General features: G+C 35.5%; 2 protein-coding genes across 3 annotated transcripts; one reads left to right on the top strand and one right to left on the bottom strand.

Annotated features, from left to right (window-relative positions):
* Positions 1–353: 353 nt before the first annotated feature.
* On the top strand, positions 354–4,336 carry LOC131632007 (uncharacterized). The gene is made up of 4 exons (XM_058902772.1): positions 354–2,100; positions 2,184–3,254; positions 3,337–3,864; positions 3,944–4,336. The coding sequence occupies exons 1-4, from the start codon at positions 571–573 to the stop codon at positions 4,169–4,171; spliced, it is 3,357 nt and encodes a 1,118-aa protein (XP_058758755.1). The 5' UTR covers positions 354–570; the 3' UTR covers positions 4,172–4,336.
* A 1,791-nt stretch (positions 4,337–6,127) lies between these two features.
* LOC131631993 (transcription initiation factor IIF subunit alpha-like) lies at positions 6,128–8,041 on the bottom strand. 2 transcript variants are annotated; one of them, XM_058902758.1, is made up of 7 exons: positions 7,815–8,041; positions 7,437–7,469; positions 7,177–7,314; positions 6,973–7,077; positions 6,839–6,865; positions 6,593–6,682; positions 6,128–6,372 (listed from the first exon to the last, which is right to left on the bottom strand). In XM_058902758.1, exons 1-6 carry the CDS (start codon positions 7,872–7,874, stop codon positions 6,599–6,601), a joined length of 447 nt encoding a protein of 148 aa, XP_058758741.1. In that variant the 5' UTR covers positions 7,875–8,041; the 3' UTR covers positions 6,128–6,372; positions 6,593–6,598. The 2 variants fall into 2 exon arrangements, with proteins under 2 accessions (XP_058758741.1, XP_058758742.1); XM_058902759.1 differs by lacking the exon at positions 7,437–7,469.
* Between the last annotated feature and the right edge of the window lie 4,453 nt (positions 8,042–12,494).

Below are 12,494 nucleotides of genomic sequence, written 5' to 3'. Positions count from 1 at the left end.
CTCCCGTTAGATTCCACTAACGGAGGGTGACGTGTAACGCATACGTGGATATTATTTCTTTCTGATTCGCCAGCGTGGAAATGATAAGGGTTAAATCTCTTAAACAAAATCTCACCCACAGATTAAGTCTTTCTTTTTCACTCAAGCTCTCCTCTTTTCAACTGCAAACCCTAGATAACACTTCTCTCTTCCAACTTCCATCGTGGTCCCAACAACCCAGACAAGAAGAATCTTTGTGGTCCTAATACGAAGCATCTTGTGGTCCCAAAACGAAGCATCTTGTGGTCCCAAAACGAAGCATATTGGAGCTGGGTCGTTCGTTCTCTTTTGCGTGGACCAGGTATGTGAATGGTTCATCTTTCTTAGACTTTTTGCTATTTTCTAATCATAGTGGTTGTTAAACAAACATTAACTACTATAGGACAAAGATTTTGATTATTTAGTCGTATCTGTTGAGTACAGCATATGTACTTTATCTGTCGTTTTTTGTTGCCCTAGTTAGAAAATGAATTAAGTATTGTGTTTCCCTAGTTAGAAAATGAATTAAGTATTGTGTTGACCTAACAGGAAATGTCTAAGTTTAAAGTTATTTTCTACACAAGGGGCAAGTTTGTAAAAGACCCTGAACTGAAATACGATGGTGGGGACATGTATGCTTTTAGTGGTCAAGATAGTGACTATTGGTCTTTCTTTGAGGCCTGTGATTTAGTTAAGAGTATTGACCCTGAATTTGATTTTGAGATGGTTAAGATGTGGTGGAAACATGAAGCAGGATCATTTGAAGCTGATTTAAATCCATTCAGAGATGATGGAGATTCTGCTGAGTTGGCTGCTTATGCTGTTGGTCATGGAGCTGAAGTTGAGATATATTGTGAGCCAAAACCAGATGAAGGAGAGCTGACTTTTATGGAATCTGTTAGGCAAAAAGGGAAGGGTAAGGCTTGTGCATCAGAGAAGGAACCATTACATGAATGCAGTGGAGATTCAAGTGATGAGAGTATCAAGGATGTACACTTTGATGACAGTGAGGAAGAAAGGATGAATGGGTTTGAAGATGACTTTGAGGAACTAGTGGGTGTAGGTAAAACTAGTGAAGTCAGGAGTCCACCTGTTACAAACAATGCTGTCCCTAATGAAACAGACAATAACATATTTATTACAGATGAGATGGGCAAGGCACATGTAATTGAGGAGGAATACATGACAGATGAATTGGACAGTGGAGCTGATGATGATAGTGGTGATGACAGACCATGTGTTATAAGGTTCAATGCAGAAGAATCTTTCACAAAAGATTTTGTTTTTAAAGTTGGAATGGAGTTTCGTTCACTTAAGCAGTTTAAAGATGCTATACTAGAGCACAATGTTCTTAATGGGAGGGAAGTTAAGTTTGTAAAGAATGATGCCAATAGATGTAGGGTTGTATGTAAGGATAAGGAGAAGTGTGATTACACTGTGCTATGTAGTAGAGTCCTAACATCCACTACTTTTAGGATTAAAACCTTGTATTCTAAGCACAAGTGTGGAAGACAGTTCTTTAATAGATGTGCTAAAGCTGATTGGGTGGCTAAGGTCATTGTTGATGGGTTGAAGAACAACACAAAGATGAAGTTGAATGATGTGGTGGCAGATGTTAGGCTTAGATATGCAACAGAAATTCCAGGTTGTAGGGCATTCAAGGCAAGGCAGATTGCTAGACAGATTGTGGAAGGTGACTCTAGTCAGCAATTCAACCTCCTTTGGTCTTATGGTGCTGAGTTAAGAAGGGCATCCCCAGGGAATACATTCAAACTCAATACAACATGTGCTGGTGAAGGGTTAAATCCAAGATTTGAGAAGTGTTATATGTGTTTTGATGGGACTAAGATGGCATTAAAAAAAGCATGTAGACCTTTCATTGGATTGGATGGATGTCACTTGAAGCATAAATATGGTGGAATTCTGCTCATTGCTGTAGGAAGAGATCCAAATGATCAGTACTTGCCAATTGCATTTGCAGTTGTAGAAAATGAATCAAAGGACACTTGGAGCTGGTTCATGAAGTTGTTGTTGGAAGATATTGGTGATGGAAGATGGTGTTTTATCTCTGACCAGCAAAAGGTACAATATTTATGTTGTTTACTTAAAATACAAAGTATTTATGTTATACAATATTTACTTAAAAGTATTTGTATTTGTTTCAGGGTCTGGTCAATGTGTTTGATGAGGAATATCCTTCCTTTGAGCATAGATTCTGTTTAAGGCATCTTTATGCTAACTTCAAAAAGAAGTTTGGTGGAGGGACATTGTTTAGGGATCTAATGATGGCTGCTGCTAAGGCAACTTATTATGAGGCACATGAGGCAAAGATGCTCATGATCAAGGAAGCAAATGTGGATGCTTATGAGTGGCTGCAGGCAATCCCCAAACACAAGTGGTGTAAGCATGCATTTCCTTTCTACTCAAAATGTGATGTTTTAATGAATAATCTTAGTGAATCATTTAATGCTACCATACTTTTGCAAAGAGACAAACCAATTATAACAATGTTTGAGTGGATCAGAAACTACTTGATGGGTAGGTTTGCAACACTTAGGGAAAAGGTGAATGCTTATAAGGGTTATGTAATGACCAAACCATTAAGGAGACTAGATAGAGAAATAGAGAAAAGTGCTAGTTGGACAGCTACGTATGCTGGTAGGTTAACATTTCAGGTAACACATGTGCTTTTCACTGATAGCTTTGTAGTGGACCTAGAAAAACACACTTGTTCATGTAACTATTGGGAGTTGATTGGGATACCATGTAGGCATGCTGTAGCAGCCATTCATAGGAAAGTTGATGACCCAGTTAAGTATGTGCACAAATGTTATCTTAGGACCACTTATGAACACTGTTATAGTGAGGTGATAACACCTTTGAATGGGCAAAATAAGTGGCCTAAGACAACACATCCTATTATCATGCCACCATTGTTCAAACGTGGCCCAGGGAGGCCCAAAAAACTACGCAGGAGAGAACCTGATGAGGCAAATCAAACCAAGTGGCAAAGAACAAATACATCCCACAGATGCAAGATATGCTTTGTACTAGGTCATAACAAGAGGACCTGCAAGAAAAATAAGCAAATAGTTGCTGTATCTGCTGCAAGAACATCACAAGAGGCTCCAACACAAGAGGCTCCAACACAAGAGGCTCCAACACAAGAGGCTCCAACACAAGAGGCTCCAACACAAGAGGCTCCTACTCAGGCTAGTCAAACAAGCAAAAAAAGGGTATTGGAACTAACTTAATTATTTCTTTTTTCCTGCATTTTTTAGTTTATGAGACTGACATATGTCTTATGAATTTTTTCAGGGGAGGCCTACAGGGTCTATCAACAAGAAAAAGAAAGATAAAGTGGCACCCAAGACAAAAAAATCTAAGACTGTTGAACCAGAATGTGATGCAGCTGCAAATGCTGTTCCTGATGCAGTTCCTGAAAAGGATGACGTCCAAGCTGATATTCCTATGCAAGATGATGTTCCAGTTCCTGATTCTGTTCCTGAAAAGGCTGATGTACAAGCTGATATCCCTGTGCAAGATGCTGACCCTGTTCAAGATGATGTTCAAAATGCTGTCCCTGTACAAGATGATGTTCAAGATGCTCCCAATACTGACATCAATGATTCACAGTCGTCTCTTAAAAAGTATTGTGGTATAGATGCTGAAACATTGGCTAAGATTCTTGATGATGATGAAATTCTAGATGTTCAACCATTGAATGTTGACACATCTCCTGTGAAAAGAACAGTCAAAACTTTTGTTGGTAAAGCTCCAAAGGTGGTCAAGAAAACTTCCAAATCCACTGCTTCTTCTTCATCCAGGCCAACATGTTCAGAACCTGTAAGTCTTATTTGGACACTTCACACTTTTTTAAATGACTGATTCATATAGATTAATTGTACTTGTTCATTATTACTAGGTCAAAAAACCAATCCAGAAGCATAAGCCCAAGAAGATTGTTGATATGGGTGTTCAAAAAAGGCAGAGTGACAGACTTAGGACCATAAAAACAAAGAATATACCTGGCCCTGGAAAGAAGCCTGATGACCCTTTGGTCATTTATGAAGATGAAGCAACCTCAGACCAATCCATGGGTGGGAAGCAGTCAGAAGATTGGGAGGCCATTTGCAAAAGGATGACTCAGTAGGATGACTTAGTGATGCCATGTTGTTTAGTTTGAATGAACTCAGTAGGAAAAATGTTATGTTTGTAATGTTAGTGAGGCTAGTCCTCTAACTATTTTCATGTTACTGCTATCTGCCTTGTGTTTTGTGAACATATGTATCAAAACTAATGTTATGTCAATGGTTTTTTGTGCAAATTTTGGAGACCAATTATAAGTCATTAGTAGGTGATTTTATATGACAAGTACTGATCAAATTTTATGGTCAAGTATATGTGTTTTACAGGTCGGTTTAAAGATGAATTATATGTCACTTTAATGACACATTTTATAGTCAACTATATGTCAAATTTTATAGTAAAATATAGACAAAATATAGCCAAATTATAGACACATATATGTCAACTGGTGTAAACAAAAAAACAGATTATAATTGAATGAGAATAACTGATACAACATTAATACATATTGGCCATAAAAAACACACTGATACAACAAAACATTACATCCAACTCACATTACATCCAACTCAGATTAACAAACATTACATTTAACTAATTCAAATTCAACAATTAACAAACTCAGATTTCGTACCAACAACATTACATCCAAAATGATCATTCCAAACACTGATTCAACAATTACATTTCCATAGAAAATACAAATTGACTATTACAGACACAACAATACACCAAGTCTTCATCTTTCCATACACAACATCTGACTTTATCTTCACCTTCAATTTCTTGTTCTTCTTCTGTGAAATTTCGTACAACTCTCTCATAGTTTCAAGAGAAATTGATACCTCCTTCATCTTGCTCTCATGATCTGACATTTCGTGAACACCGGTTCGTTGAGCAATATCATCATCCCATATAAATAAGTTACAAGTTTCATCACCTTGCCAAAATGGACATCTCCAAAACAGGCGCCCTTTGTTAGCTCCATTCTTACAGTAATACGAAGTCATACGAGCATCACACGCACATCTCCTACCTGGACGTGTACTCACACTTGATGAAGATGTTGGCTTCGTTCTCCTAGACGAAGATGACATCGTGAGATTGCAAGCGACGTATTCAATTGAGCGACTAACTCAAACGAAGCAAGAGAAGGAAGCCAAAGAAGGGATTGTGAAATTTGAGAGTGTGGAGATGAAGAAGGAAGCTGCAGAAGAAAAAGCTGCAGAAGAAAAAGCTACAGAAGAAATTAGGGTTAAAGTTTTTTCACGATCCCCTTATGTCTAAACACAATTGTCCTACGTGTCACCCATAAAAACAGCTGTAAAAAAAAATTCACACCTTTGGCATGACACGTCACCCTCCGTTAGTGGAATCTAACGGGAGGGACTCTTAATGGGGACGGAAAAACTTACAGGGACCAAAGTTCGAAGGAAATTTTTGTAGGGACTAAAACTGAAAAGTGCCATATTTACAGGGACCTCATACATATTTAACCCTATTTTATACATCCTTTTTATAAATTTGTTAATTTGGTGAATATTTTATACATCCTTTTTATAAATTTAAAACCATAATTTAAAATAAATGGCTGACTGGTACATCGGACTGATCCACCGGGCCACAGGACTGGGCTCATTTTTGACAACCCACGAAGTAATCTGGCCGACCCACTTGAACCTATTTATATGTTTTAGTCTCCAAACCGGCCCATTTGACAACTCTAACACCAAAGAACATGTTAAGTGCCCCTTATTTCAGTATAACAAGGGTTCCAATGGTAGCCATTAACTAAAAATAATCAAAATCAATATTTTCTTAATGTTACCTTTTTTTTAATTACATCCACTAATTAATACTCTATACAACATTTCTTTAACATTATAACTTTGTAAAAAAATATTACATTTCATTGCTTTCAATTTAAAATAGCTTTATTTTTTTCATTAAACAAATTCATATTTTTCTATAATCGCTAAAATTATTATTTTTAAAACGAAATTCAAATTTGATTCCAAAGTAATTCAATGCCAAACAAAAGTAGGATACTTAATGGTCATCAAATACTAAAATCAATACCAAACTCCCCATGGCATCTTGAACATGATGCACAAACTATGAAAGTTATCTCACATTAACTTGTATAAGCTGTCAAACACAGATAATGCCTAGTTAACTCTTTCTCAGGATAACATAATTATTTCCACTTGTAGTTTTCTGTATCTTAGAGATTCTCTTCAGGATTTCAGCAAATGCCATCTTATCCTACACATAGCAAACAAGCATTCAGTGCAATGTAAATCACAGTAATAAAAACTCTAACTTTTAGATGATCATGTTTCAGAAAATTAGACCAGTTCACTGGTTTTGATCACTTCAATAAATTTAGATGTACTATAAGTGTGAAGCTGGTGTGTATTAGCCTACTTTCTATTCAAGCAAACATATTCAGTTTAGACAAGGATAAAGCAAAATTATAACATACCTTAGTTTAGACAATGTTGTCAACAGGTCCTTCCTTAGTTTCCTTTTGCTTTGTAGCAGTCGAATGAGGAACACCACCGTCGCCATCAATCTAGACAAATAAACATGATCAGCTGATTAACTCAAGATGATGAAATCTAGAAAATAAAAAAGCTAGTGGAACAAACAACAATAAACAAAAACAACATTGAGTTAAAGTAAAAGGAGAAGTGAAAAGAGAAAGAAGGTAAAAAAAAAAAATACATACAATTTCACCGTCTGCATCCTCTTCACCCTGCAATTATGATTAAAAGAATAAGTTCAACAACAACAAATAAACCAAATATGGAATGGTTCCAATGCATATAGGTATAATTTCCTAAAAATATAAACATCACATACAAACGTGGCTGGTGAACTCTTTCTCAGGATAACATAACAGGTTCCACTTGAACTTTTCTGTATCTTTGCAATTCTCTTCAGGATACCGGCAAATGCTTGCTTATCCTACAGATAGCAAACAAACACGCAGTGCAATGTAAAACACAGTAATAAATTGAGTAAATCACAGTGATGAACTGATAATAAAGCAAAATTAGAGCTTACCTCTGCACTTCTTAATCTGGCCTTAAATTTATACACAACCTCATGTGTGGGTAATGGACCCTTTTGCATTAGAAAGGCTCTAGTTTCTTCCGCTGTTATAGGTCCAGAAGCTGTGTTTGTTGCAGATACATTTGGTTCCTGATTCAATAAAATCACGAAGACTTTCAATAACACTAAAACTAATGAAACAAAGAACAATACACAAATATAATAGGAAAGGGGGAAGTGAAAAGAGAAAGAAGGGAAAAAAAATTCCATACAACTTCGCCGTCATCGCGTGCATCCTCTTCATCCTACAATTATGAGTAAAAGAATAACTTTAATAAAGAATGCTAGAATCAACTTCAACAAATAAACCAAATATGGAACTGTAAGTTATATTATATATATATATGTATAACTATGAAGCACCTCAACACTACGATCAGTAATAATTTGAAAAAAATGAATAATATAAACGTAATTAGAGTTGTCGATCTTAATGTCCTAATAATATAAACATCAAGGATGCATGTCATCATTCTCAAGGGTTAGGGTCCTAAAACTGGATTTGCATGTGATGATATGATACACTACATATATATATAGAAAACCCTAATAGAAAGAATAAATTGAAAAGTTAATGAAAAGGATCGAACTCGAATCGCACGAGTGACGGAGGTGCTGCAATCGTTGCATCTGGCGGTATTTTCAGGCATGGTTTTGCCACAGGCCGCGCACAGAATCAGCGCGTAGAGACCCTCGGTTGTTCCTCTGGTTATTGAAATTGCACCACAACACTGGAGAATAAGTTCTAAGGTCCAATGAGTCTTCTTTCTAGGGTTTTGTAATTTAGATTTCAGTTCAGAGTTTTTTAGGACCTTTTGATCAGTTTATGGACAAAGCGATTTTCTCACTATTTAAAAAGATTTTTTCAATATTTCTTTTTGGTAAATTATTTGGTACATGAATTTCGATTGAATATCTTTATATTTCTGTAAATAAATTTAAATTTAAATTTATTTTAAAATAAAATAATATATTTAAATTATTAAATATTATTATTATTGTTTAAATGTGACACATACACCTTAATATTATACACTGTATTTAGAATGTATAATAATTTTTTTTTTTTTAATGTTTTGACATAGACCAACATATATCCATGCTGTATTTTCTACGGTGTATTATTCTTGGTGTAAAAATAACAAGCCTCCTGTTTTTTTTCTTTCATCATACTTCATGTAATATTATTTTGGGCCTGACAACATATTGCATAGGTTCAATTAGAAAATTTTATCTCATACTTCAGGAATTATTCTCTTACCCTTACAATTCATTTGATTTTATCAAAATATCTTTATATTATATAGGAAAAAAAGGTAAAAGAATCTACATTCCAAAAGAATGGTTGGATCACGATTTTAACAATTTTGTCACTAAAGAAATTACCGGGTCGAGTCGCAGATCGGTACGTTTTTTTTAAGACGTTTCGCGGTACTGCCAAAATTATGCAAAACAGCTCTTAATAACCACGACGCCTCCAGGATAAAACAGCTCAGTTCTATACTATATGATTACTACTTGCACAGTGGATAATCGGTCTAGAAATACACCTTCAAATGGTACTAGGACCATTCAAATATGGTATCAATACCATCTTAGTATATGGTATAACGACCAGTCATAGTAATTTCTCAAACCAAGAGAAATTTCAATAATTCTTTAAAGAGAATCCAATAAAAATTATACTTGATAATTTCTCAACTCAAACGAGGAGAAATTAACATTATTCTCTAAGGAGAATTCAAGAAAGTACTCGGAAAATTCAACGAGTAGAAAGAAAGGGGGAGAAGTTGGCGCTTCGACAATTCGAAAGACGCAGAGTTATGAGAGTTAGGAAGGAAAACTCAAAATAAGTTTTTGGTGTGTTTTGGACTGAAACAAATGACTTCCTTATATAATGAAGTAATGAGTATTTTTTTCAATTCATCTCCCTATATTGGAATATATACAAAATGTTCCAACAATCCCCCACTTGAATTTAAAAAAGTGTTTCAGAAATAACGTCAGACGTTTCTAAGATTGTGCATAAGCAGAGGTGTCTACGACTTGAACCTTTGCGTAGCAAGTAGGATTCCGATTCAACAAGAGTGACACAATTACCTTGAACTCTATCTCAGACATCAAACTCGCACACAACCTTTTCTTAAGGTGTATTCTAATAGCCCGTGCTTTAATGGCCCTGCACGTGTATCCCGGTTTAGTGAAGGCTCTAGGAATTCTGCCTCGAAATTCCATAGGAACCGGCCTCAGTTCCACAATCACATAGGTGAATCTATCAAGAGTACTCCTGTAGTCTAGGTACTCCCTCATACAGAGTATAGATCTCATTAAGAGTTTCTATTATCTCATCCTCTTATTACTTCAGGATTCATGCTTCTTTTATTTACTCTAGCATGATCGCCTTATATTACTCACAACTTGTTATTACCCATTGAACCTATTTCTTGGGATCTCCAATCATTTAGGTCGGGTTACCATCATGTGCAACTCATTTCTGTATAGGCATTAGTCCCATCTTTTTGGATGTATTATGGATTTTCTCTCTAGCTAATCCTTTCGTCAAAGGATCTGCTAAGTTTTCATCATTGCGTATATGATCCACTCTTACAGCTCCTTTAGAGATACAATCTCTAAGGCGTTGTGCTTTCTTCTTATTTGACGTCTTTTACCATTATAATAATGGTTCTCAATTTTTTTTTTGCAATAGTCGCGGTACTATCGCAGTGGATCAACATAACTGGCATAGGTTTTTCCCATAAGGGAATCTCAGCTAGCAAGCATCTTAACCAACTTGCTTCTTCACTAGCATTTGCTAGTGCTATCATTTCAGACTTCATCGTGGACTGAGCCATGATAGTCTGTTTCTTTGATTTCCAAGATACAGCTCCTCCAACTATGTTGAATACATAGCCACTAGTAGCTTCGGAATCACCTAACAAGGTATTCCAATCTGCATCACTGTATCCTTCAAGTACAACAGGAAATTTCTGATAATGTAGGCCGAGTTCTATGGTCCTTTTAAGGTACCTCATGACTCGCTCAATAGCTTGTCAGTGCTCGTTACTCGGTCTACTCGTAAATATGCATAACAATCCTACGACATATACAACGTCGGGTCTAATACAATCAGTGGCATATCTAAGGCTGCCAATGATGCTCGCATATTCAGTTTGTCTCACACTTTCACCAGTGTTCTTAAACAGTTTCACACTTGGATCATAAGGTGTGCATGCAGGTTTACAATCAAAGTATTTATATTTCTTTAAGATCCTCTCCACATAGTGTGATTGATCCAAAGAAATTCCTTGCTCGGATCTCGTGATCTTGATACCAAGAATCACACTTACTTCTTCAAGATCTTTCATATCAAAGTTGTTGCACAATAATGATTTCACATCATTAATGGTTTGAATGTTTGATCAAAATATGAGTAAATCGTCTACATAGAGACATATGATAGTGTAAATGCGATTCTCAGATTCATAATAAACGCATTTGTCACTTTCATTCACTTTATACTCATTCAATATCATTAAATTATCAAAGTTTTCGTGCCATTTTTAGGAGCTTGTTTAAATCCATACAGAGACTTTCCTAACATACATACCTTGTTTTCTTATCCGTGTATCACAATTCCTTTCGGTTTTACCATATAGATTTCCTCTTCTAAGTCACCATTTAGAAAGGTTGTTGTAACATCTATTTGGTATACTATTAAGATATAAATAGCAGTTATTGAAATAAGTACTCTAATGGATGTAAACCTAGTAACTGGAGAGAAGGTGTCGAAGAAATCTATATTTTTTTCTATTTAAAACCCTTGGCTACAAGGCGAGCCTTGTATTCACAATAGTTCCATCGGGTTTTAGTTTCTTTTTCAAAAACTCATTTACAACCGATTGGTTTGCTATTTTTAGATTCTAGAGATTCTACCTCATCATTAATAGTTTCTTGCCATAAATCTACATCCAGAGATGACAAGACTTCTTGAAGATTTTTTGGATCTTTTTCTACATTATAAGCCGCATAATCAGGCCCATAATCTTTAGAAACTCTCACTCTTTTACTTCGTCGAAATTCTGTTTCTACATTGTTGCTGCTTTCTGTGCTTCTTATCACAAGAATGTGACTCGATTGAGTGCCCCCACTATTTCTCGATTTGAAGGGAAATTTGTATTCTTAGAAATCATCATCATTTGATTCTATGATCACTTTTGCATTTAGGTCATAAAACCTATATGCCTTACTGTTTGCTGCATATCCAATGAGTACACATTCATATGCTCTACTAGCGAGTTTAACTAGTTTTGGATCCAGAATTCTGACATAAGCCAGCCATTCCCAAGTTCTCAAATAAGACCAGTTTGGTTGTCTTTTCTTTAATATCTCATAAGGAGAGATATTACTCTTTGACTTGGGAACTCTATTCAGGACATAACAAACAGTCAATAAAATTTCCCCCACTAGTGAGGTGCAGCACCAGAATTCATCATAATTGCAACAAAAAGTTCAGTAAGAGTTATATTCTTTGTTTCTGCTTTACCATTCATTTCAGGGGAATATGGAGCAGTCGTTTCATGTACAGTTCCATGTTGTTTATAAAAATTATTAAATAAACTAGAATCATACATATTACCTATCACTACAAATTCTTACTAAATCATTTTCAAATTCTTTACAAAGATTTTAAACTTATCAATTTCATTCACAAAAATATCATTCTTTGTGATGATGGTGTACAAATCTACCCTAATAAACTAACTAAATCTTGCCTTATTTAGAAGAAAAAAAAACATAAACATGATTCTTTATAATCTCGGGAGCATACATGACATCCTTCAAGATTGAAGTTTTTTCACAGATGGACCTTGTTCCACTTCTCCAATATCGACAACATTAGTGGTGTGGATATCTCCCAACAACACTTTCTTATCTTTAGTATTCGTGTATGTTTTAAACATAACACGATCATAACAAACACGACAAGAGACGCATGTGTTTATCCACCAACCATCAAATCTATCAACCATGTTGATTTCAATGATCATATGAATACATTTTCCATTAGCTAGGTTAATCCGTGCATTACGGGCTACACCAAGTTCAAGCATTACAAGATACATTTCTTAGCCATATGACTTAGTTTTCCACAGTTGAAACAAAAGGAAAACAACGTCATTTCTTTGTGGTGGTGGTTGTTGTCTAGTTGGAGCAACTAGGGCCATAGAAGGGTTCCCATTCTTAATTTGGTTCATAATATTACGGTTCTA

The sequence above is a fragment of the Vicia villosa genome, unplaced genomic scaffold (assembly GCF_029867415.1).
Source record: "Vicia villosa cultivar HV-30 ecotype Madison, WI unplaced genomic scaffold, Vvil1.0 ctg.000893F_1_1, whole genome shotgun sequence".
Taxonomy (NCBI): Eukaryota; Viridiplantae; Streptophyta; class Magnoliopsida; order Fabales; family Fabaceae; genus Vicia; species Vicia villosa.
Note: the sequence above shows the minus strand (reverse complement) of the source record. Positions and strands in the feature narration are given on the sequence as shown.